Source organism: Hermetia illucens, chromosome 1 (genome assembly GCF_905115235.1).
Source record: "Hermetia illucens chromosome 1, iHerIll2.2.curated.20191125, whole genome shotgun sequence".
Classification (NCBI taxonomy): domain Eukaryota; kingdom Metazoa; phylum Arthropoda; class Insecta; order Diptera; family Stratiomyidae; genus Hermetia; species Hermetia illucens.
The window spans coordinates 12,752,529-12,777,209 of NC_051849.1; the positions used below are offsets into that span (position 1 = coordinate 12,752,529).

The window sequence follows — 24,681 nt, forward strand, 5'->3', positions numbered from 1 at the left end:
ATAACTGCGCCTGCTGAGAGGATCGTAAATTGTTAGGCGACGAGGCGCTGCGTTCTGGGGGGAAGTCGCCAGGACCCCCCGCGGACCCAGTTTTTTTAAGTAGGCGCGAATTTACACGGGAGCATTCATCTGACAGCTTTTTCGCCGAATCTGCGGTGGTACCAACAAATGCTTCGATCCGTAGGTTGTTCTGACGACCCGATCGCCCTTTTCGAGCAGTAGACCGTGAGCGAACTCGCGACCTCCAGCGTCGCCCTCATCTCTGCCCTACTGGCCACAAGAGCGGCCATCTTGCGCTTCAGCTCGCCAACTTCGTCTGAAGGCTGCTAAACGGCCGCTATTATGGGACGCGTGTGCACATCATGCACCTTATCAGCCGCAGCTGCCAGCGCCTCCAAAGAACCGGAGACGAACACGAGGACCGCCTGGGTGCTCTCCGGAAGCCGTCGCAACCAAAGCGATTTCATCAGATCGTCGTCGGTCTTGCTCCCAACCGATTGCCTCATTTCGCGAAGCAATTGACTGGGACTTCGATCGCCCAATGTTAAACCTGCCAGCAAGTGATCCAGCTAAGCTGAATCACTTCCGGACAGACGCTTCATCAGCTCCGTTTTCAATACGGTGTAGGAGGCCGATTTCACTATGTCGGCCACCAGGAGAATGGACTCCTCATCGAGGCCCACAATGGCGTAATTAAACTTTGTCGCGTCCATCGTGATCCCGGACATCTGGAATTGCGTCTCGAGATGGACGAACCGCAGCTCTGGATTCCGTCGCCAAAAAGGAGGGACGCGCACAGCGAGAGCTTTCACCTGAGGGTTCGATGGGTCTGCCGTGTCTTTATTGTCAATCGACATAACAAAAGCTAAGTTAACGGCGCGAGTGTTGTCGACACCACTGATTGCTGCGGATGAGATGGGGGCTGTCTTTGCATCTGTGACCGCAAATGATGCTGTGGTGGCTGTTGAGATGAAGTCAGTTGTGGCCTTATTTGAGTTTGAGGTCGCGGTTGCCAAATAATCGTTCGTTGACTATGTTGCTGCTGCGAATGTTGAAAGGTGGTCGCACTCGTTGGACTTCTGATGCGCCGGCTCTCCGAGTGGGATACGTGGTAAATGATGTGTTCGCTACCGCGAGTTAGAATTGCAATAACGGTGGTGGAGTCTTCTGACAGTGCGAATAGCCAACACTTTCAATTTTCGCATTCGACACTTGTTGAGCGGCCTCAGTCACTGCAAACGAACTGGTATCAGTCATTCAAGTAATTTGATCTGAGAATTTTGTTTTCCTTCATGGACAAATTCTTGCAGAGGAACTAACGTGGAGTAACTGAATGTAATTATGTGGTGTTTCCAGCGATTACTTATTTGAAATAATAAAAAACTTGTTTTTTTTTCCTTTTCCGCTAGTGTAGATATTTATTCTTGCAAATACCGATATTTCGGGAACCACTTGTTCCCTTCACTGATATTTGCAAGAATAAATATCTATACCAGCGAAAAAGGAAAAAAAACAATTTTTTATTAAAAAAACAAAAAATGACTGACGGTTTCGTCTAGGGCAGAGGCAGCTCATCAGACGCTGCCTCACCTTTGCCCTGGGAGCAGCATGACTGAAAGTGCCAACAGGTGGAAAAACGCTCCCTTATACCATCGTAAAAACACTACAAGGTTGCGATTTATATTGGACTAAAACACCAGTTGTTTTAGTCTAAGCTAGACTAAAGCTGGGTAGCTGTTTAGGATATGCGGGATTCTAAGTCCACAGTCACATGATGGTGACTAAAACAACTGACGTTTTAGTCCAATATAATTCGCAACCTTCTAGTGTTTTTACGATGGTATAAGGGAGCGTTTTTCCACCTGTTGGCACTTTCAGTCATGCTGCTCCCATGGAGAACACCGGTGGTGGCATCCGTCAGTCAAATTAACAACATTCAAAATAAATTTCGAATGTTATTGATCCTGCTCCGCCAGAATACCACGATTCGAAATTGAAAAAAACTCACTGTTGACTCCAAATACAGAAAGAAAGGATTAGACAACTATTTGAGGGAAATTATGCAATGAATATCCTCTCGAGTGTGATGTGATGAAATTATACATATATCCAAAGGACCTAAACCTTTCAAATGTTCTCTGATTTTTCTCGTTGTTGTGGTTCTTTATCTAAATTGATTCGACACACACATAATCACATATACTCACAATTCTGATTCTGTCAGGATAATTAGTCTCTCCTGAACCGCTAGCAAACACGTAGTACTATTCAATTTTCCCACACGTTGCATATACTACAGGGTGCGGCAGCATAACTTCCTTTTTTAAAATGCGCGCCACTCAGTTAGTTGATATCATAGCGGAGCGCTAGTGGTCTCGTTCAAGAGAGGATACTGTAAAGTTTTGTCCCGACACGGTTCAGTCGCCATCATGCGTTGGAATAATGAGGAGCGTGCCTTTGCCGTTGAGGTTTACTTTTCAAGCGGATGTTCGGTTATTGCAACACAGCGTGCATTTCGGAAACGCTTTAATTTAGCCCCGTTGGCTCCCGTCCCAGACCGGAGGAGAGCAGTTCAGACAAACTGCTAGTGCGACAAAAGGAAGAACTGGAGTCCCTCGGCCCGTTAGATCACCTGAGATCATTGAAGCAGTGAGAGCGTCAATGTTGCGATCGCCACGGCGTTCTGCGCGCAAACACGCATCTGCCCTTGGACTATCCGATCGTTCTGAGAGAAGAATTCTTCGTGATGATCTTCATTTTCATCCCTATAAGATGGCGATAGTGCAGGAACTTTCAGAACGTGACTTCAATTCTCAGATGAACGCGTGTGAGCTTCTTCTTGATGTAGTTCCCGAGGGTGCTAATGTTTTTTTTAGCGATGAAGTCCATTTTCATTTGTGTGGGTCGGTTAACAAACAAAACATGCGCTACTGGGCTGACACCAACCCTCGAGAATTGCAAAAAAAACCTTTGCATTCACCCAAAGTCACAGTATGGTGTGCAATTTCCTCAGCTGGAATTATTGGTCCCTGGTTTTTTGAGGAAAATGAGGTTACAGTGACAGTGAATTCGGACCGGTATGTAAACATGCTACTGAATTTTTTTTTCCCACGGCTAGAAAATTTGGATTTGGGGGACACTTGGTTCCAACAAGACGGTGCAACGGCACACACTTCAAGAGCATCGATGGCTGTTTTGAGGGAACACTTTCCAGAGCGCCTTATTTCAATTAGAGGTGATTTGGAATGGCCGGCACGCTCTCCCGATCTGTCCCCTTGTGATTTTTTTCTATGGGGTTTTTTGAAATCCCGTGTTTATGTGAACCGTCCAAGAACCCTACAAGATTTGAAGACCAACATCCAAGAAGAAATTGCCAACATAGCACCTGCTATGCTAACGAGAGTCAGGACAAACGCCAGAAATCGGTTTACGCAATGTATGGAGAATGGGGGACGTCACCTAACAGATTTGATCTCCAAAACAATGTAAATAAAAACTTTAGGCATGTACCTACATTATAAAACATAAATAAATATTTTCCGATGCATACAATAGTTTTTATTGAGTTTTGAAAAAATGAAGTTATGCTGCCGCACCCTGTATATTTCTTAATTATTTAATGATATTCTGAATAGGTTCACAAGAGAAACCAGGGATTGATAGGGTTTGAAGGATGTCGTTGCCGTTGAGTAACTACCATCAGGTAGCTACCAGGTGCCTTATTTGTTCCATGTCTCTGCAGCTTCGATTGTACATATATTTCCTTTTTGCTGGTTTAATCTATTTCCCTCTGGTTCATGTAAGATTGACAGGGTCACCTGTAGATCTCCTGCCATCAATTTCAGAAAAGAATACTTTCATTTATTTTTCCTGGTGGCTTCCGCTTCTCTCGCGTGCTCTCCTTAGAATCCCGGAACAAATCTTTTATAGTGTTTCAATTTCTGGTCTTTTAGGGATCCTAGCCTGGTTTTAATCTGGTGTATCCTCATCGTTTCGAATTTTGGGCTATTCTTAATGAAGGTTTTTATGAAACAAAACCTTATAAGAGTCGAGACTATGTGTGTGTGCTTGTTTTTTTTTGTTTTGCTGCAGCGTTGGAAGGTGGAAAGGTTGGGTGGGTGGTGGTTTTAGTGAGTAGAAGGCTCACTACTTTCTCGTTTCACTCTTCCCACGAAACTGCTATAAAGTATTGCGTTATGGAGCTAAAGTATTACGTCGCCTTCTATTCTTGTTCAGTGCGCGATAGACCTGGGGCAATCAAATTCCCCGTGGCTTCGTACAATCCATCTCCGATTTTCGGAATGATGCCGTAGGTCCAACGGCCAGTGTGTGGCTGGCGCTACCTCTTTTGGTATTCTGTGATAGATTCTTACCGTGCTAGCTCCCGTCCAAATACGCTAGACTCCCCAACTGCACACATTTTGTCGTAGAGATTCCGGCCTTCATTCGGCAAGATGCCTGTCAGGAGCATCCTTGCTAGTACATATGCTGTTTCTCCTGATGTTGTCCGATACGCACTGCATACCCGGAGTGTACTTAGCCGATACGAAACTCCCAGTTTTATACAGTTTACGATGTTTTCTAGAACTATCGCCCAAACTCGAGCTGCCTAGAGTAGTACGGAGTTAACTACCCTAGAAAGCAGAATACGTCCACTTTGTCCCAGCAATTTTTGGTAGCATCGTCGAGATCTTTACAGCGGTGGGATACGCTTTAGTTGCGGCATATTCAACATGTTTTCTAAAGAAATAGACAGTCAAACATACATAACTAGCCGCAGTAAGGTACCTAGGATAGAACCTTGTGGCACCCCCAGGTTGACGAGAATATTTTCAGTTCATTGTCTGAGTTGCAGTACTCACAAGGAGAAATTTAACGATAATGCGTCCAATGTATTTCAGGGCCTGTAGTTTGACAAGAGCCTTGACGATTATTTCCATTTTGCAATACTGAATGCTTTTTTTTACGTCGAAAGTTACTACCTCGCAGTATTTGTCTTCTTGGATTGCAGCCTGTGCCCAGCGGGTCACCATGTTGATTGCCTCGACATTTGATTTCGCCATACGAAATCCGAATTGTTTGTCGGAAAGATCTCCTTCCATTTTCGCAACAGCCCTTTAGTGATGACATCATCGACCTGTAAGTAGGTTTTTCCTCGCATTTTTGCAGCGTACCTGTAGCTCCTCGAACTCAGGTCGGCTTCTTCCGCGCTGAGAGTATCCTATAGCTTTGAGGCAGTTCTCCGGCATTTCTCGATTTCTAAATTCCACCAGAAATTGGGACTTCGTCTTCGGAAAGCCCTACGCCGGAAAGTATGTGCCACTCGAGAATTTGCATTTGATCGACCACATGGCTATATCTGGTGAAACGTAACCTCCTTTTGCGTCTATGTGGATCCCCCCATTCAACGTAGAATAATGTACTTCAGTGCATGCGTAGACCTTCACAGTTCCTACCACTTTCCCGTCAATCAGCACAATCTTCTCTGAAAAGGCAAGCAGACAGACAGACAAACAATGAACCGAATTTAATAAGGTTTTGTTTTATAGATAAATTGGCCATTTAAGAATGTTGACAAGAGTTCATCGCTGGTTCCTTTGTATAATTTCGCTCTGGATCTCAGGTAACACAGTGACATAAATATCTCGGTAAGTTTCATAGGCATACCGGTTTCCTGTTTTCTGGTCAATTCATCATCATCATCATAAACGGCGCAACAACCGGTATCCGGTCTAGGCCTGCCTTAATAAGGAACTCCAGACATCCCGGTTTTGCGCCGAGGTCGACCAATTCGATATCTCTAAAAGCTGTCTGGCGTCCTGATCTACGCCATCGCTCCATCTTAGGCAGGGTCTGCCTCGTCTTTTTTTTCTACCATAGATATTGCCCTTATAGACTTTCCGGGTGGGATCATCCTCATCCATACGGATTGAGTGACCCGCCCACCGTAACCTATTGAGCCGGATTTTATCCACAACCGGACGATCATCGTATCGCTCATAGATTTCGTCATTGTGTAGGCTACGGAATCGTCCATCCTCATGTAGGGGACCAAAAATTCTTTGGAGGATTCTTCTCTCGAACGCGGCCAACAGTTCGCAATTTTTCTTGCTAAGAACCCAAGTTTCCGAGGAATACATGAGGACTGGCAAGATCATAGTCTTGTACAGTAAGAGCTTTGACCCTATGGTGAGACGTTTCGAGCGGAACAGTCTTTGTAAGCTGAAATAGGCTCTGTTGGCTGACAATAACTGTGCGCGGAATTCGTCATCGTAGTTGTTATCGGTTGTGATTTTCGACCCTAGATAGGAGAAATTTTCAACGGTCTCAAAGTTGTATTCCCCTATCCTTATTCTTGTTCGTGCTTGTGTTTGACCAGTGCGGTTTGATGTTGTTGGTTGATTCGTCTTCGGTGCTGACGTTGCCACCATGTATTTTGTCTTGCCTTCATTGATGTGCAGCCCAAGATCTCGCGCCAGTTGCCGCCTGCTCGATCTGGATGAAGGTAGTTTGTACGTCTCGGGTGGTTCTTCCCATGATGTCGATATCGTCAGCATAGGCCAGTAGTTGGGTGGTCTTGAAGAGGATCGCACCTCTTGCATTTACCTCAGCATCACGGATGACTTTCTCGAGGGCCAGGTTAAAGAGGACGCATGATAGGGCATCCCCTAGTCGTAGACCGTTGTTGATGTCAAATGGTCTTGAGAGTGATCCTGCTGCTTTTATCTGGCCTCGCACATTGGTCAGGGTCAGCTTAGTCAGTCTTATTAATTTCGTCGGGATACCGCATTCTCTCATGGCCGTGTACAGTTTTACCCTGGCTATGCTATCATAGGCGGCTTTAAAGTCAATGAACAGATGGTGCAACTGTTGTCCATATACCAACAGTTTTTCCATCGCTTGCCGCAGAGAGAAAATCTGATCTGTTGCTGATTTGCCACGAGTAAAGCTTCTTTGGTATGGGCCAATGATGTTCTGGGCGTATGGGGCTATCCGGCCTAGCAAGATAGTGGAGAATGTCTTATAGATGGTACTCAGCAACGTGATACCTCTATAATTGCTGCATTGTGTGATATCTCCCTTTTTATGTATGAGACAGATAATGCCTCGTTGCCAATCGTCAGGCATTGATTCGCTGTCCCATACCTTGAGTATAAGTTGATGAACCACTTGGTGTAACTGGTCGCCTCCATATTTAACCAATTCGGCTGTAATTCCATTGACTCTTGGCGACTTATGATTTTTTAGCCGATGAATTGCACGGGCTGTTTCTCCTAAACTTGGTGGTGGCAGTATTTGTCCGTCGTTTTCAGTGGGCGGGACCTCCAACTCGCCGATGTTCTGGTTGTTCAGTAGTTCATCAAAGTACTCAACCCATCGCTCTAATATGCCCATTCTGTCGGAAATCAGATTTCCCTCTTTGTCTCTCTCTGGTGGCAGGATGAGCATCGAGGTGTATAAGGCTTCATCCTGTTGACTTGTTGGTAAAACTTCCACCTTCTATGCCTGGTGCTGTACTTTTCTAGTTCACAGACTTGTGGGTTCTCCCAGGCTTCCTTTTTCCTTCTGTGAAGTTGCTTCTCCGCTCGACGGAGTTCGTGATAAGTCTCTGCGCGTGCCCGCGTTCTTTGAGAATGCAACATTACTCGGTATGCAGCATTCTTCCGTTCCGTTGCTAGCTTACATTCATCGTCAAACCAGCCGTTCTGACTCCTTTTGCGGCTGGAGCCAAGTATGTTTGTGGCCATATCCATGATAACGTTCTCCAGGTGATTGTGAAGATCATTTGTTGATGCTTCATCTCCGGGTCCTCCTTCTCCTCCAGTCCTTTTTGACTGCGGTTATTGCGGCATCCATTTCCCTCTTATAGGTGTCGCGGAGGGTTGTGTTATGGATGGCTTCAGTGTTCACTCTCACCTGATTGTCAGAGGGGATTCTAGGTGGTATTATTATTCGAGCTCGGAGCGCCATGCCAACGAGATAGTGATCCGAGTCTATATTGGCCCCCCTATATGTTCTGACATTCATCAAGGCTGAGAGGTGGCGGCGTTCGATCAACAGGTGGTCAATTTGGTTGAAAGTGGTCCCGTCTGGGGAGGCCACGTATGTTTGTGGACCGCTTTCCGCGCAAACCAGGAACATCCAACAACCATTTCGTGTGACCCTGCTAACTGAATAATTCGCAGTCCGTTATCATTTATTTTTTTGTGTAAGCTATAGGAGCCAATGTATCGCCTGAATACGGGCTCCTTCCCTACTTGGCTATTAAAATCCCCAAGTATGATTTTGATATCATATCCTGGAGAGGCTTCGAGGGTTCGTTCTACTGCCTCGTAGAAGGTATCGTTCTCCGACTCTGCAGTCTCCTCCGTAGGGGCGTGAACGTTTATGAGGCGTATATTTCTAAACTTGCCTCGAAAGCGCAGAGTGCATAGCAGTTCGCTTATGTTTTCAAAGCCGATAACAGCAGGTTTCATTTTCTGGCTGACTAAGAAACCTACTCCGAGCACATGGTTTACTGGATGACCGCTATAATATATGGTTTAGTGGCTCTTCTCCAGGAAACCGGTCCCTGTCCATCGCATCTCTTGTAACGCTGTTATATCAGCCCTATATTGGGACAAGGTATCGGCTAGCTGCTCATCAGCTTTATCTCTGTACGGGGAGCGCACGTTCCATGAGAAAATGCGTAAATCGTTGATCCGTTGTCGCTGCCAGGTCCATCGTTTTAAAGTTCGTCCTGTCCGAGGCTCCTGTTGTGGCTTCGTAACAAGTTGTTTTCCATGTATGGTTGTCAGCCCTACCCAACTCCCAACCTGGAAGACCAGTTGGTACAATTTGTCCCGTTTTTAGGCGCGGGAGACTCGTCTTCATCCTTCTCCGTCTGCAGCTTTTCGTTATGAAAGAGCTCCCAGCGGTTACCACGTGGAGGTGGAGATAGGGTTTGGTAGTAGAGCTGTTGGTGTTGGTTCAGCAGGCATTTCCCAGGTTTTATGCTCCATCGTGGGTACCAATCCACGTTTCGCCCTGGGACCTATACTACCCTTTGACCACCTTCTTCACTGAGATGCTTAGAAAATGAATGATACTAATCCTTCATCCAGTGGTGTGAAGCCCACGTTTTTTTGGTTTCTTCATGGATCTTGCAGAGTCTAGTTCACCTAGCTCAGTGAACCTTTCCAGCAGGTACTTCGCGATATTTTGCGTGGACTTGTTTGAAGCTGCTAAAATTTTCCGAAATCCGTTGGTGGGCTTATGAATCTTAAGTAAACATTTTGTTCTTGAAAATAGAGGTTGGGCATTCTTAGGTTGACTGGATGCTCGATGATCCAGCGGCATTCCTCGCATCCCTCTGGGGTGAATACGAAGAAGAGAATTACAGAAAGGACTGAACCCTGAGGAATGACAGCGAGTCATGTGTAGGAAGATGAAAGATGCTGTTGGATATTGACTAGGGGTTTCCACCCGTCTAGGAAGTTAAGAATCAGATTATAGAGATGTGGATGAAAATTCAGAATCTTGGAAAACTTAAAAGCTTTCCTTAGGTCTAGGACACAGGCTATGGTGGTGTTCTCCGATTGATACCAAGAAGGGTGTCAGCCTTGAGGGCAAGGAGTTCGTGCCCAGCCGAATGCTTAGTTCGGTTGACCAGCTGGAACTCATTGACAATGTTTTGATTCTTTCGAATCGCAAGATGGTATGTTGAATAGCCTTGATGGGAGGAATGTGTTCCTTGTTTGCGCCAACTGACACGACAAACAAATATTAACATAATCGTATACTCACAATTCTGATTCTGTCAGGATAATTAGGCTCTCTTGAACACAAACACTTAGTACTATTCAATTTTCCCACACGTAGTATATACTATATGCCTCGATGCTCACAGATTAACTTTTCATCTTCTACTGAAGATTGTTGCTAATGTGAAGTCACTTAATCTGTAGATGATACTGCAAACTAAGATAAACAAAAAAGACATTAACGAAGATAAGTCTCTATTTGGTGACAATGTTAGCAACGTCAGGCATAGTCAACTGACTGGATAAGCACTTCTTCATGCATGAAAGTTCCTAAAACGACATTAAATACTCGCGCCCCGTCAAAATAGTACCACGCGAAATACCCGTTGCATGTGATTATGGATATGGACCAGACTTTTGTTTAATTAGTAGAATTATACTTTTATAATGATTACAGTGAGTGCCGCAGCGTGGATCCGCGGCTAAAGCGGGTAAAGTAAAGGGAGGCGGCATCGGGTCTCCTTACTTAAGCGGTTTTCGGTTACATTTTTATTGAGTGGTGATTTACGGGTGTCGCTGAACGCGAGGCTAGCATCCCCTCGTCATCCCCCTCAGCAGTGGACATGTTACGTTAACGTAAATTTAGTATGCTGCCTTTGCACTCTATTTGCATATCTTCTAAAATTAGAGCGGTTTGTTGTGTAATTTTAAAAAATTGGGTATTTTTAGAATTATATTATTTATGGATTAAGTAGTGCGTGCACCTCAAATATTTGAAATTTGAGATTAGTTTGTGTTTCTAGTTCATTATTCTTTCACTTCAGCCTAAATTACTGGTTTCATATCACAGTCGAGTCTTGCGGTCTACAACTCTGGGTTGGTTTTCTCTGTTATTTGGGTTGTTAAACTCTACTATATGTGGGGAGTTAGAACGAAAACAAATATCAGTGACCATTAAATTAATCAGAATCAAATCGATTTAATATAAATAAAAAAGAATAGCGCTTCTTCATTTCTACATTCTGATGGGTAAACTTTCGAAATTTCTGAAAGAATTACTAAGGAAAGTGAAGTTTAGTAAATATCTCGATATGAGCGGCGGTTCTCGTTTCAAGCGCCAACGCAGAATATCAGCCGCTTCCAAAGTGATAAGGAGACTATCGGTAAGCATTAACACAATAGCAAAAATCTTCAAAGTGACACTGGTTAGCCAATTCAATGACAAGTTAAATTTTGCATGGTATCCAGGCCGCCAACTACAGTCCATACTAGTATCTGTTAAAACAAAGTCAGTAATAGTATAGTAGTATAATAGTATATAACTATTCTTATTATTGCTAAATATTTTTCAGAAATTAAAAACCACCCTTATCATATCCTATCCATCACCTTTTGTAGTGATATATAGGGCATGATATTACCAAGTTTGGTGAAAATTGCACCATTACTACCGAAGTTATAACTATTATAGTTAAAGTTGCCTCTTTTGTGTAAATTCACAGCAATCCACTGCAAATAGAGCCGTTCTACACTGAAGTGTTCTTACACCAAGAGTACACAAAACCTTTCATACCAGGCCTCTGACTTTCGACTTGTTATAGTTTAAATTAGGATTACTTTATGAGATAGCATAACCTACGCTAAAGACGATATTTCGCAATTCAATTAGCTGACTACTGTGGTTTAAGGGGAAATCCTACCGTTAAAGCGCTTATTATGAATGTTTTTTGAAGATGGGTAGCTGATGTATATTGGTGATGAACAAAAGTGATATTGATCCAAATATTCCCAGACATTACAGCATCACTGTATTACCTAACATTACCGCATTACCAAACATTACCCCATCACCTAACATTATCGCTTTACAAAAGTGATGTTGTAATATAATGCAACATTTGAAAACGCTAGCATCGAGTATGTGGATCACTTTGGACTTGCTTTAGATTAGCCTCGGACTGGGTTTTGGGATGGTTTCAGGCTAGAAAACTACGTCCGGTGCATGTTAATACGAAGTTACTGATTTATGATATTATGGATTGGAATGACTATGGTTGTCGGTTGATGGGTTTATGGTGTTGGTCTACGTAATATTTCCTAGTACAAACGGCCAAGGTGACTATCGGATGTTAATGCCGAGCATCGGTTGTGGCTCTGTTCCCTCGGCTGGCTCTGAAGTGAGAAAATGATTTCGATTTTGTGCGCGTAAACAAATTTTTAATTATGTCGTGTAAATAATAATAATAATCGTTGGCACAACAATCCATATTGGATCAGGACCTTGAAGTGTGTTAGAGCGCCCGAGATTATTACCCTGATTTGACTCAGGTACTCATTCACAGCTGAGTCGACTGGTATCCGACGTCAAATTACAATACGAATCCCACTGCCGTCAGCGAGATTTGAACCGCGACCTTCCGTACAACAGCCTTGTACTCTAACCACTCAGCTATCCGGACACTGTCATGTAAAGCTAACTTTTAAGTGAAATAATGCTTGTTCTTCTTTTTCGTCATCCTTTATCCCGTTCGCAAACGGGGTCGACTCGTCGTGATCGGTTTCGCCATTTGGCTCTATCAAATACCTGATCTGGATGCAATCTTGAGGCTTTTAAATTCCCATCCAGTGTATCAAGCCACCTGCCTTTTGGTCGCTTACCATCGACTTCAATGTTCAGACCAATCTTGGCAAGTGAATTCTCGTTAGCGCGAATTTCGTGATCATACCATCGAACACGCCTCTCACGCAATTTTTCCATGATCGGTGCAATCCTATAACGATCGTGGATATCTTCATTTCGGATGTTAAGTCCTTGGGTGTTTAACGTAGATACCTGTCGTGGAAACTTAATCCTACGGTCTTCTTAAGACACGGATTGATTTTGTGACCACAATCAGAGCCCCGCTGTGACAAGCAACAACGGTACCAGTCTATACCAAGTGCATGGGTTAGCATTCATACTGGTGGATGCAAGACTTACCTAAATCTCTACCGAACTAAGGAGTACGGCACCCGTGTTGAAACGCAATACCACGCCGAGGCCCGAGGGTCTGTTCTCGCTTGAGCATCTCCACAGCCCCCATGAAGCCCTCACTAGGGGGCCAACCGCAAACAAAAGAGCTGTACTCATATACGACAGGAATTGTCCCGAAGTATATGAGTTCAGGAGCTATCTCGGTTCCCATGGTACCAGTATACCCCTGGTAAGGTTTCGTAGCCGAAGCCACTTCAGATGAGTCCCCGTGCAGACTCGGGTCTGATCACCCTAATTAAGCCTTGGAGCATTCGCCTACTGGCCGGCAAGCCAATGCGATACAGCGTTTCCCGGTGCCACCACGTGGAGATTCTCCTCGACCACTTGGTTCTGGTTCAGCCGACAGGGTTGCCGCCCTCCCCGCTTCGTCTCCATTACCGCAAGACGCCGTTCATTGTCTTTTATAGTCGGCCAACACTCAGAACCATAGAGCGCTACAGGACGGACGACATTGCGGTAAGTTTTAGATTTGAGACGTTCGTTGATACGTCGATTACAAAGAACACCAGTTATGGAACGCCACTTCATCCAGGTTGCGTTAATGCGTGAAGCAATTTCATAATGCACTTCTCCATTGGCTGATAGCATTGACCTAAGATATTTAATTCGCTCAGTTCTAGCAGGTTACTGAAGTTGACAGCAGTTCTTCTGCCAAAGGAACCGCATTATGTCCGCATGGCTCAAGTGGTTAGAGCACTAGGCTGTCGTATGGAAGGTCGCGGTTGAAATCTCACTGGTGGCAGTGGACCTTATTTCGTGATTAGGATAGGATTTTTACATAGTATAACGGAAGACTTTCCGTTGTGCTGCAATTCTCCTTATCAATGTATGGAATGGCATTAATCACGTAGAACGTTCTAGCGTCGCACATTCTTACAATTTTCAGGCCGGCTTCAGGTTTAGATTCTATAAATAGACCACAAGGCGCGAATTTGTCCACACTTGTCAGACCACGTGTATTTCTGTCAACAAATCTCAAACAAACAACCAAAAATTTGAATCGCATTTCGCTCATAACAAGTCTATATTCAGAAGATCCTGACCACATTTCCTCAGTGCTCAGATGACCATCTTTCCTCATTCTAGCTAGGTACAATATTCCAATCATCATCATCAACATCAAGAGTTCGCTATTTTTTTGCTAAGAACCCAAGTCTCCGAGGAATACATGGGGACTGGCAAGATCATTGTCTTGACTTTTCGAACGGAACAGTTTTTGTAAACTGAAATAGGCTCTGTTGGCTACCAAGAACTGTGCCATCGTCGTAACTGTTATCGGTTGTGATTTTCGACCCTAGATAGGAGAAATTATTAACAGTCTCAAAGCTGTAGCCTCCTATCTTTATTCTTCCCGTTTGACCAGTGGTCAAAGGGTAGTATAGGTCCCGGGGCGAAACGTGGATTGGTACCCACGATGGAGCATAAAATCTGGAAAATGCCTGCTCAACCAACACCAACAGCTCTACTACCAAACCCTATCTCCACCTCCACGTGGTGACCGCTGGGAGCTCTTTCTTAACGCAAAGCTGCAGACGGAGAAGGATGAAGGCGAGTCTCCCGCGCCTAAAAACGGGACAAATTGTACCAACTGGTCCTCCAGGTTGGGGGTTGGGTAGGGCTGACAACCCTACACGGAAAACAACTTGTTACGAAAAAAAAAACTTGGGTTCTTAGCAAGAAAAATTGCGAACTTTTGGCCGCGTTCGAGAGAAGAATCCTCCGAAGAATTTTTGGCTCCCTACATGAGGATGGACGATTCCGTAGCCTACACAATGACGAAATCTATGAGCGATACCATGACCGTCCGGTTGTGGATAAGATCTGGCTCAATAGGTTACGGTGGGTGGGTCACTTAATTCGTATGGATGAGGATGATCCCACCCGGAAAGTCTATAAGGGCAATATCTATGGTAGAAAAAGAAGACGAGACAGACCCTGCCTAAGATGGAGCGATGGGGTGGGTCAGGACGCCAGACAGCTTTTAGGGATATCGAATTGGTAGACCTCGGCGCAAAACCGGGATATCTGGAGTTCCTTATTAAGGCAGGCCTAGACCGGATACCGGTTGTTGCGCCGTTGTTGATGATGATGATGTTTGACCAGTGCGGTTTGATGTTGTTGGTTGGTTGGTTTTTGGTGCTGATGTTGCCACCGTATATTTTATCTTACCTTCATTGATGCGCAGCCCAAGATCTCGAGCCACCGGCTCGATCTGGATGAAGGCAGTTTGTACATCTCGGGTCGGTCTTCCCATGGTGTTGATATCGTCAGCATAGGCCAGTAATTGGGTGGACTTAAAGAGGATCGTACTCCTCGCTTTTACCTCAGCAACCCGGATCACTTTCTCAAGGGCCAGGTTAAAGAGGACGCATGATAGGTCATCTTCTTGTCTTAGACCGTTGGTGATGTCGAATGTCTTGAGAGTGATCCTGCTGCTTTTATCTGGCCTCGCACATTGGTCAGGGTCAGTCTTATCAATTTCGTCGGGATATTGAATTCTCTCATGGCCGTGTACAGTTTTACCCTGGCTATGCTATCATAGGCAACTTTAAAGTCGATGAAAAGATGGTGCAACTGGTGGCCATATTCGCAGTTCTTCCATCGCTTACCGCAGAGACAAAATCTGATCTGTTGCTGATTTGCCTGGAGTGAAGCCTCTTTGGTATGGGCCAATGATGTTCTGGGCATATGGGGCTATCCGGCCTAGCGAGATAGTGGAGAATATCTTATAGATGGTACTCAGCAACGTGATACCTCTATAATTGCTGCACTGTGTGTTATCTCCTTTTTTATGTATGGGACAGATAATCTTGGCTCTTTGCCAGTCAGGCATTGATGCGCTGTCCCACACCTTGAGCACAATTTGATGAACCACTTGGTGTAATTGGTCGCCTCCATATTAAACCAATTCGGCTATAATTCCATCGGCTCCTGGCGACTTCTGATTTTTAAGCCGATGAATTGCACGGACTGTTTCTTCTATGCTTGATGGCGGCAGGATTTATCCGCCGTCTTCAGTTGGCGGGACCTCCAATTCGCCGATATTTTGGTTATTTAGGAGTACATTAAAATATTCAATCAATCGCTGCAATATACCTATTCTGTCGGAAATCAGATTTGTTGGTGCTTCATCTTCAGGATTTCTGTTGATTGCGGTTATTGCGGCATCCATTTCGCCATTATAGGTGTTTCGGAGGGCTGTGTTCTGAATGGCTTCGGTATCCACTCTGATCTGATTGTCAGAGGGGATTGTAGGTGGTGTCGTAATTCGAGCTCTACGCACTATGGCAACGGGATAGTGGTCCGAGTCTATATTGGCCCTCCTATATGTTCTGACATTCATCAAGGCTGAGAGGTGGCGGCGTTCAATCAACACGTGGTCAATTTGGTTGAAAATAGTCTCACCTGAAGAGGCCCACGTATGCTTGTGAGCTGCTTTTCGCGAAAACCAGGTACTTCCAACGACCATTTCGTGTGATACTGGTAACTGAATAATCCGCAGTGCGTTATCATTGGTACCCCTATGTAAACTATGGGAACCAACGTATTGCCTGAATACGGGCTCCGTCCCTACTTGACTGTTGAAATCTCCAAGTATGATTTTGATATCATACTTGGGACAGGCTTCGAGGGTCCGCTCAACTGCATCGTAGAAGGTATCCTTCCCCGACTCTGCAGCCTCCTCTGTGGGGGCGTGAACGTTTATGAGGCTTATATTTCTAAACTTGCCTCGCAAGTGCAGAGTGCCTTTCGCTTATATTTTTTTTATCGAATATACTCAGTGTTATACGCAGTCAGCTTTATAGAGCGAACGTATGGAACGTAAAGTTCCCGCGGAGTCCAAACGCTTGTATTGCGCCTTACGCGCTTCTATTTTATTTCTATTTATTTTGATTATAACACTACTGAAAACGGCCAATTCCTCCTTGTTATTATTTATTCTGTTGTTGGTAATTATGGTTGAGAAGCAAGGAGATACGAATCTGGCGCTTCGCGATTAACTCTATTCAACGGAATAAGAGACTCAAATCTTCTTAATTCTCACTATAACTGAAAATCCCTACTGTCTTAACTCCCTTATCAGCTGAGTTTCCTCAAATGAGCCCCAGTCTCCGCAGCATCAGCGGTCCACAGTGTGATTCGCACGTACGCCCTATCGGGAAACAAACGCTGCAAATGCAATTTCAATATACAACATAATCAGATCTATGTCCGATCCATGCAACGCATGATAAAGCAACAACAAAAGAAACGTTAATGATCACTTTGGAATATTGGAGAGTTTCTAATATCCGAATTGAAAATATTTAAATGGTTTTAGGGTTTTAGGTAAAGTTAAAAAAGGCAAGAGTTTAGCGTATAAAAGTGCCAAAAAGAAACCAACAAAAAGGGACCATTTCAAGATTCATTTTGAATATTTTTAAGTGTTGAGATGAGCATAATCCAAGGGATGTTAAAACGTGGAAAAGAAAAATCCTGAATATTAGCAATTCAGTTATTAATTATTAAGTTAATTACAAATTAACTGAACTTTGTTGTACTTAGATTTTTGAGCGGAATAATGGTCATTTCGAGGGGGTGTGTATCCATGGACAGGGACCTTTTATTTTTACATACGCTCGCCCCATTCTGGTCTTGGAAATGGCGCTGATTTCTTAAAAAACCCATAAATACACATACATATATATTATATACTTTACATGTTATAAAATGCTTGATGCGATTTTCAGTCATCGATCAATTTTAATGTTCTATGATTATATAAAACACGGCGAAATCTATTTTATGCCCAGCCTAGAGGTCGTTAAAGATACATACGTCTGAATTTAATGTATACGCTCGTAACTAAGCTCAATCGATCGCAACTCATCTTCAATTTATCTGTTCTATCTATTTTGTGATCTTTTACGATCCCGGAAAATACCGAGAACATGTACATCAACAATCCAGCCAGCTTTTTGAAAATAGCTAAGCTCTTCACGCTTCACTTGTTCCTACCTTGGAGAGGAGGATGCGCACCGTGATTTTAGTTCAGGGATTCGAAGAACTCGAAATGTTCTCAGTACTAGAGGTGTAACAAATTGCTTCCTTCTGTATTAGCATAAAAAACGACCAATTTATCTGACTTTTTTATTAGCTTGAATTACATATATTATACTAGGGTGCGAATTCTCGGAATGACATTTCGGATATAACTGGCTTCGCCCGGATTCGATGAAATTTTGCTCTAGGTTCCATGCAGCTGAAAATTATGATTGCCAAAACATGGGGGTGTTACCTTGACTGGGTAAGGATGGATCATCTCCTTCCGAAGATTGCTCCTTTCTCGCAAAAGAAGCAGATGCTCCACCTCTGGATTTGGAACTTTTGGCAACAGGATTAGTCTCTACTGCTCGCTGGACCGAATCGAAATGGTTGGCAGCTTGGCACACATGTTCCAAAACAGCATCAACAGCCGCCACAGCAGCAACAATAATAATAAAACGCTGAGAACACACGTTTTCACAAATAGATTAAGTGCGGTTAAATTTAGATACGGAACAAATGTCGAAAATAGAGGCGAAATTCGTTCATAATTTCAAAAGAGTTGAGACATGACGGAGGTGAATTTCTTTGCATGTGACCGCACTTTGGTCCATAGGAACCTAAATGGAGGTCAATTCTGAAACGCCAGCAAATCAAAAAAACAATTTTTTTGATAAAGTGAAATATGAGCGTTAAAGAAAATCACGTTCCTTGGGCTAAAAATAGAAAGTTTGGAAGAGAACTAGGAACTGGTTGGAAATTTCTCTGGCTGCCTCCTTTCTTGATTATCTTTACACAATATGGTTTCTATTTGAACTTCAAATGTTTACATTAAAGCTTAAGGTGAATTTCTTATTTATAATAAAAAAAAATTGTGTTTTATTTCCAGAAGGCAGCAGACATGGCGGGTGCACCCAAGTGGGACAAGCTGTCTCCCAGCGAGTTTCAACATCTGCAGGAGCTGGCATCATGTAAGTATAATAAATCAAGTTGTGAGAAATCAGGGTTTTGATAGGAACCATGAGGTGCAAACAGCAATATGCTTGCGAATAACTTAGTTGCAACCCCCGATTTCCGACGCCTCTTCCAGGAAAGAAAGATAAATAACAGATTTTTTTTTTGTTCGGATAGAAAGATGGATACTCATTATAAATTTATTTCAATTAGCAAGCTTTACAAATAAAATAGAAAATACAAGATTTCTTCTATGTTGAAGACAGATACAATTAATTAAATAGGAACCAATTGGAGGTTACTCCGTTTTTGGCGAAATTTTATTTTTTTGCCACACGTACTATATTTCGGAAATCATTTTTCCATTGTTCTTCCTTTTAATACTACCAAAGAAAAAGTTGTGTTAAAGCCTGAATTTTCAATCCCTTTCGCGAAGGGGGTGGTGACTTTATAGAAGAAGGAAGGGGATCCCGATCAAATATTGCGGTGTTTACCCCCTTAAAAAATTATGTCGTCTCATGATTGATATCATCATGGTAACGCATGCAACCCCGTTATGGAGAGAGGATAGAAAGAGGATTCAGAAAGTACGAGGAGGTCTCCCCTCCCTTGGCCTGGTAAAGAATTGAGTCAAAATGAGATGCGACCTTAAAAAGTTATGGTCCCTCAAACGGGAATTATCTTCACCTCAACAGAAGGTTCAATTTTGAACCCCATGCTCGCTGGAGAAAAAGTAAGTATGAAGGAGAGCCAGAAAGTCCCCTCTCTCGGGCAACCCCATTAAAAAATGACGACGGTCCGGAAAAGTTACGGCGCTTCAAATATCATATTGACATTATCATAGTAAAGTGGGGTTTTTCAGACCAACCACCGGAGAAGGCGAGTATAAAGAGGGCGTGTAAAACAAAGAAAAAGGTCCCTCATATAACTACCGTTGAAGAATTGTCGCAGTTATGCTCGTTTGAAAGCTTTTGAGGCCCAGAACAGGAGCTATTTCTTATCATCTACTCGCTCCAGTGCGGGAGAAAGTGGGGTGGTAAGAGGGAACCCCCATCTGGAACACCACATGGAAATCGAGACGATGATTTCTCTTCCAATAGGTGTATAGCTGATTCGAAAATAGCCCCTTTTCGGGGCGTTGGAACTTTTTGAGGAGTAGTGAAAAGTCATAATTTTCTTACGTGGTTCTCCCGCAAATTTTTCACGCAATTTGAGAGAAGACTTCTCCCTTCTCTCTTTATACCCACCTTTTCCCCCTCGGGTGGGGTTCAAAATTAAACCCTACCATTCATATCGTTTCGAAGGGAGCGACCGCAAGAATTTTTGAACATGCCGGAAAGGGTGGAGCTTTCTCTTTCTTCTACGTACTCGTCCTTTCTCCCTCACGGGGTTGAGTTGAAAATTTTAACTCCATGATGATATCCAAAAAACCTCAAAGTGATGATATGTGACTGACGAGTCATAACTTTTTAAAGAAATGTGACTCCCATGACTTCTCATTGGATTTGAAAAGGAGGGAACACACCCTTTCTTCACCATTAACTTTTTACCTCCTCAGGGGGGGGGGGGGAGTTGAAAATTCAACCTTTACCAAACTTTTTATTCTCGAAATTAGGCAACAATAATATTATTAAGGGAAGTTACACTACATCCTAGAAGAACTATTTTGCTCCTTTACTGGTTATAGTACACCTTGTAACTATAGGATTTCAACCAAGCCTATAGCCGACAGAAATTTTAATGTATTCCTTGCTTCTTCGCGTGTCAACTCAGAAGAACCTGCCGAGAGTCTCCGCAGAAATTCCCATTTTCCCCAGGTGATAATTTAGCCTCCAATGACCAAAGAACATCGCTACAATGGTCCAGATGTTATTCTTGGTGAGATTTAAACAACCCATCGAGCGTTTGGGTTTGTATCCCCCCATGAGTACCCGGGACTTTCTCATTCCTGGTAAGTTCAGCCAGTCGTTCCCCTTCGGTTTTCAGGGTCGCGCCACGAACCTATTTCTGATTCCACAGAAAGGTTCTGGTCCATATAGTCTTCGAGTCCGATGTGCCTTGGGACCCAGAGTATATAGACATTAGTGTGCAAATCGAGCGTATTCTGTCTGTTAAGACCTTTCCATACGAGTTTAGACTTCACCTTAAATCCAACCAGGAGGGGGATATGCCAGTATGCTTACCCGTCAGTGTACATGGTAATCAGGTAATAGTTTAAGCCTTAGGACACTGTCAGGCTCTTCCAATTGGCCCTGTAACCCCAACACGTTTCAAAATTCTTGTCTAACTGAACTGAACTCATAGTCATACTATCCCTTGGTATCAGTAACTCGGGATACCACCAAGAAAAAATATCAATCTTTTTTCGATTTTTGGCAATTCTTTGCTGATACTCTTGGGCATTCTGAAGACTACCCTCCTTGCCTGGGAGAAGAGGTAATCCTAGGAAGACTTCTAAGGTTGCCTTGAACATGTACTTATTGTCCAACTGAACTCAAGCAAGCCTGTTTTTGCAGTTGAGTTCCGTTCTGTCTGCCAAATTATCGCCCTATAGGTAATCATTGACCTTTCTATTGCAGTGTATATCCAACGCAGCGAACTTATCCTTCCCTGGTTCACTGTGTTATCCAGTGCGCATGCTTATGCGGATGCCGCGTATAGTAGGACTAGACTAGACTAGAACCCTTTAATATTAGACGTCATCCTTGCTAAAGATGAGCTACCCCTTGATACCTTTTCGCGCGTGTAGGCCAGGTTGCCTTGACGCTCAACTTGGCTTCTCAAAACCCCGATAGACCACCCGCTAGCTCGACGAACGGAAGCAGCCTTTTGTATATCACCCTCTCCAACATCTTCCCCATAGTGTCTAAAAGATCGATAGCAAAACCAACTTTTTCATTCTCTACTGTGCAGGAAACACTCCTGCCACGATGCACGATTCAAACGTACTTATGGACCATGCGGACCTAATTTTGAGCTGCCAATTTTAAGGCTTTATTCGGAATCCCATCCATACCCGGAGCCTTATTATCCCCAATTCGTCGACAGATCTCCCATAGTTCCTCTTCCGTAGCCACTGGGATTGCGAAGACGTCATGTTGCACCGTTGGTTGAGGTCCACTTTCTTCCTGTTGTGGCAAAAGAATTGTGATTATTTTGAACAAGAGTCGCGGACACGTGACTTGGGGTGATTTTTGTCCACGAATCTTGTTCATTATAACCTTGTAAGCAGCGCCCCACAGGTTTGTATCTGCATCAAGGCACAACCGCTTGTAGACATTCTGCTTACTTTCCCGTATAGCCTTCTTAAGGCTACTTCGAAGATCGCGGTATTCCTTCTCTGACTGTCGATGTTCTGGCTTCCTTTTGGCGCTCGCAGACACGATGCTCTCAATAGCGCGATTTGCTGGTTCCACCAGTAGTTTAGTTTCCTACTGTCGTAAAACTTCCGTCGCGGCAATGTAGAGTCACATGCCTCAATTACCCGTTGACGTAACTGGCTAACTTTTTTCAGTGCCATTCCCTTCGGGTCGTTACCTCTTTCTAAAGCCGCCAGGAATATCTGCTATTCTGGTTTTTCCGCTTCTGTTGCTCACTCGACTGTCGCCCCCTCCGCTCCTGATATCGAGAAAGATGGGTGTTGTGTTCACTCACCCGCTAGACCATCCCCCTTGCCAACGAGGTACTAAGGTAAGTTAAATCGACAATTGAGCCTAGCCCTCTGCTCGGAAGGTGGGCACGCATCCAACATTGGCTAGTAGGATGTCCAGCTCCGCGAAGATTTCAAGCAAGACTTGGCCCCTGGTGTTTGTGACTCGACTTCCCCAGTCTAAGGCCCACGCGTTGAAACCGCCGGCAATGATTTGAATTTTTGATTGCTGCAAAGTAATCGAAATCGAGATATCTGATGTATCTCTTAAGAGATATTTGCTCTCTAAGCCGGCACACGACCCAACCTATTCTTACCTTACCCGCAGTAATTAGTTTAATCCCTGATACCACCGGCAAGCTAATAATGGCGATCTGTATGCCTCCATATGCATTCTTCGGCCTTTTGATGACACTGATATCCTCCTTATCTAGGTCTTTGCACTCGATATCTATCTATTCCTTTCGAGCTTGCACGCCTATTTGCTAGTCTAGCACCTTCTCCACCTGACCATGAAAACTATCCACTGTCTTCTCGCTAAATTTGTTTAGCTCCAGCATCAGATCCCACTTTTGCTTAGGCCTGATACGACTCACAGTACCGCCTAAGTCTGTCAATTCCGGAACGGCTTTGACTTTCCAAAGGATATCGGCATAGGAAATATCTTCTTTCTTGAAAATAATAATTATTTCCGGACGAATCTTCTTTTTCTCCTTCCGCCGCTTTTTGTGCCTACCTTTGTCCATTCTTCGGGTTTACGGGCTGTAGCCTCTTCCCCTTTTTTCAATGTTGGGGCCGTAATCCAAGAACTGCTCGAAACTTTTTAGAGTGCAGCTTTCTTCGGTAAAGAGGCCTTTTTCTTTTTTGCCTATTGTTGGGCACCAAAGGATTCACTTATTCCATCCCTCTCTCCATGACACCATCATTGAAGGAAGGTGGCGCCCCTTTGAATGTGTGGTACTCGATCCTTACCCTCATAAAATGATCTTTCATACACCTGATCATTTCGGCGATTAAATTTTTCTTCAATAGAAAGATTTTTTCATCCATAAAAAGGATTTAGTGATTTTCATTTTTTTGTGAAGCGTCTTATCAGATTTTTTCATCGCTGAAGACGGATTTCTTTTAATTTAGGCGTAAGTAAATGACTTTCACACTATCTGTAGATCCCTAACTAAAGATCTTCGTGCGAAATACGACTCGACGGTGGAGACGTGAAGGCATTCGCTAAATGTTTCTGCTTGGGGACGCCGATTTTCGATGGCATCTGTTTATCTGTACCGGAACGCTCGGAACACGAGTCGTTTACTTATGGATAGCGGTGTATGCGTTTTATGAATCTCTTTGGCATCTTTCTACACTCGCATAAAGTAACACTAGCCACGCATTTCCCGTATTTGTTGAACCTCTTCGTTAGGCTGCTCGCGAACGACTATCTGTGGCGGTCTGTACACAATGTTGCCACCGTTTTCCGTTTCTCATTTCTCTCGCTATAATGCTTTGCGATTTACTGACAGGACTTATGGCTACACTAACTACATATAGTAACTTTTATTCTGGATGTGCCGATAATCTCTCATTTTGAATTAAATCGATTTATACAGTATCAACTTAATATGTTTTCTCTTTAATATTAAAAACGAAAAACCTTTTTTTTTAAGAAGTCGTGCAAGCGAGTAGTTTTGAAAACTAGGAATAAAAAATGGAAGACAAATAAATATAAATAATCAATAAAATATGAAACTACTAACGTGTGTTTTTGCTTCTATCCAGCCTTGAAACAATATGCATTATACAAATCTTATTTACTTTTTCAGATTCCACAAGAAAACTCCAAGATGTATTGCAGGAGTTTTGTGCACCAACGTCATCTCCAAGATTTAATCCTGACGGGGTAAGATTATTCATTAAAATTATTTTTTTTTAGTTTTTAAGTATCAATAATGAAAAATGCACATATGCAGATACTCACAGGTCAGAGATCAGCGTCTCCCAATTTTTTCGTTATGTATCCTACAAGCGTCCAGCGCAATTTGTAGTAACCAAGGTATGTAGGACAAAAATATGACGCGATCCAGAATGCCCAATGAGATCTGTTTGCGATAATCTTTTTGAAGAAGATTCAACTCTTTCGGAACAAGTGTACCGACGACCCATGCCATGCTCAAATTATTGACCAAAATCGAACGAATTGGCTCGTGGGGTGTCACCCTACACCTCTTTTTAGGTGGAATGTCGACTTTTATGCACAATTTTCTTCACTTCTTCCATGTTTT

At 43.5% G+C, this 24,681-nt stretch overlaps 1 protein-coding gene across 4 annotated transcripts in view; it reads left to right on the forward strand.

The window, feature by feature from the left end:
• Positions 1–24,681, forward strand: part of LOC119661393 (diacylglycerol kinase 1) — a 331,394-nt gene that overhangs the window by 119,097 nt on the left and 187,616 nt on the right. For all 4 annotated transcript variants that reach the window (XM_038070718.1, XM_038070721.1, XM_038070719.1 and 1 more), the window contains exons 3-4: positions 18,692–18,773; positions 24,223–24,299. In XM_038070718.1, the coding sequence (XP_037926646.1) occupies positions 18,704–18,773; positions 24,223–24,299 (147 nt within the window). In that variant the 5' untranslated portion in view covers positions 18,692–18,703. The remainder of the gene's footprint in view (positions 1–18,691; positions 18,774–24,222; positions 24,300–24,681) is intronic.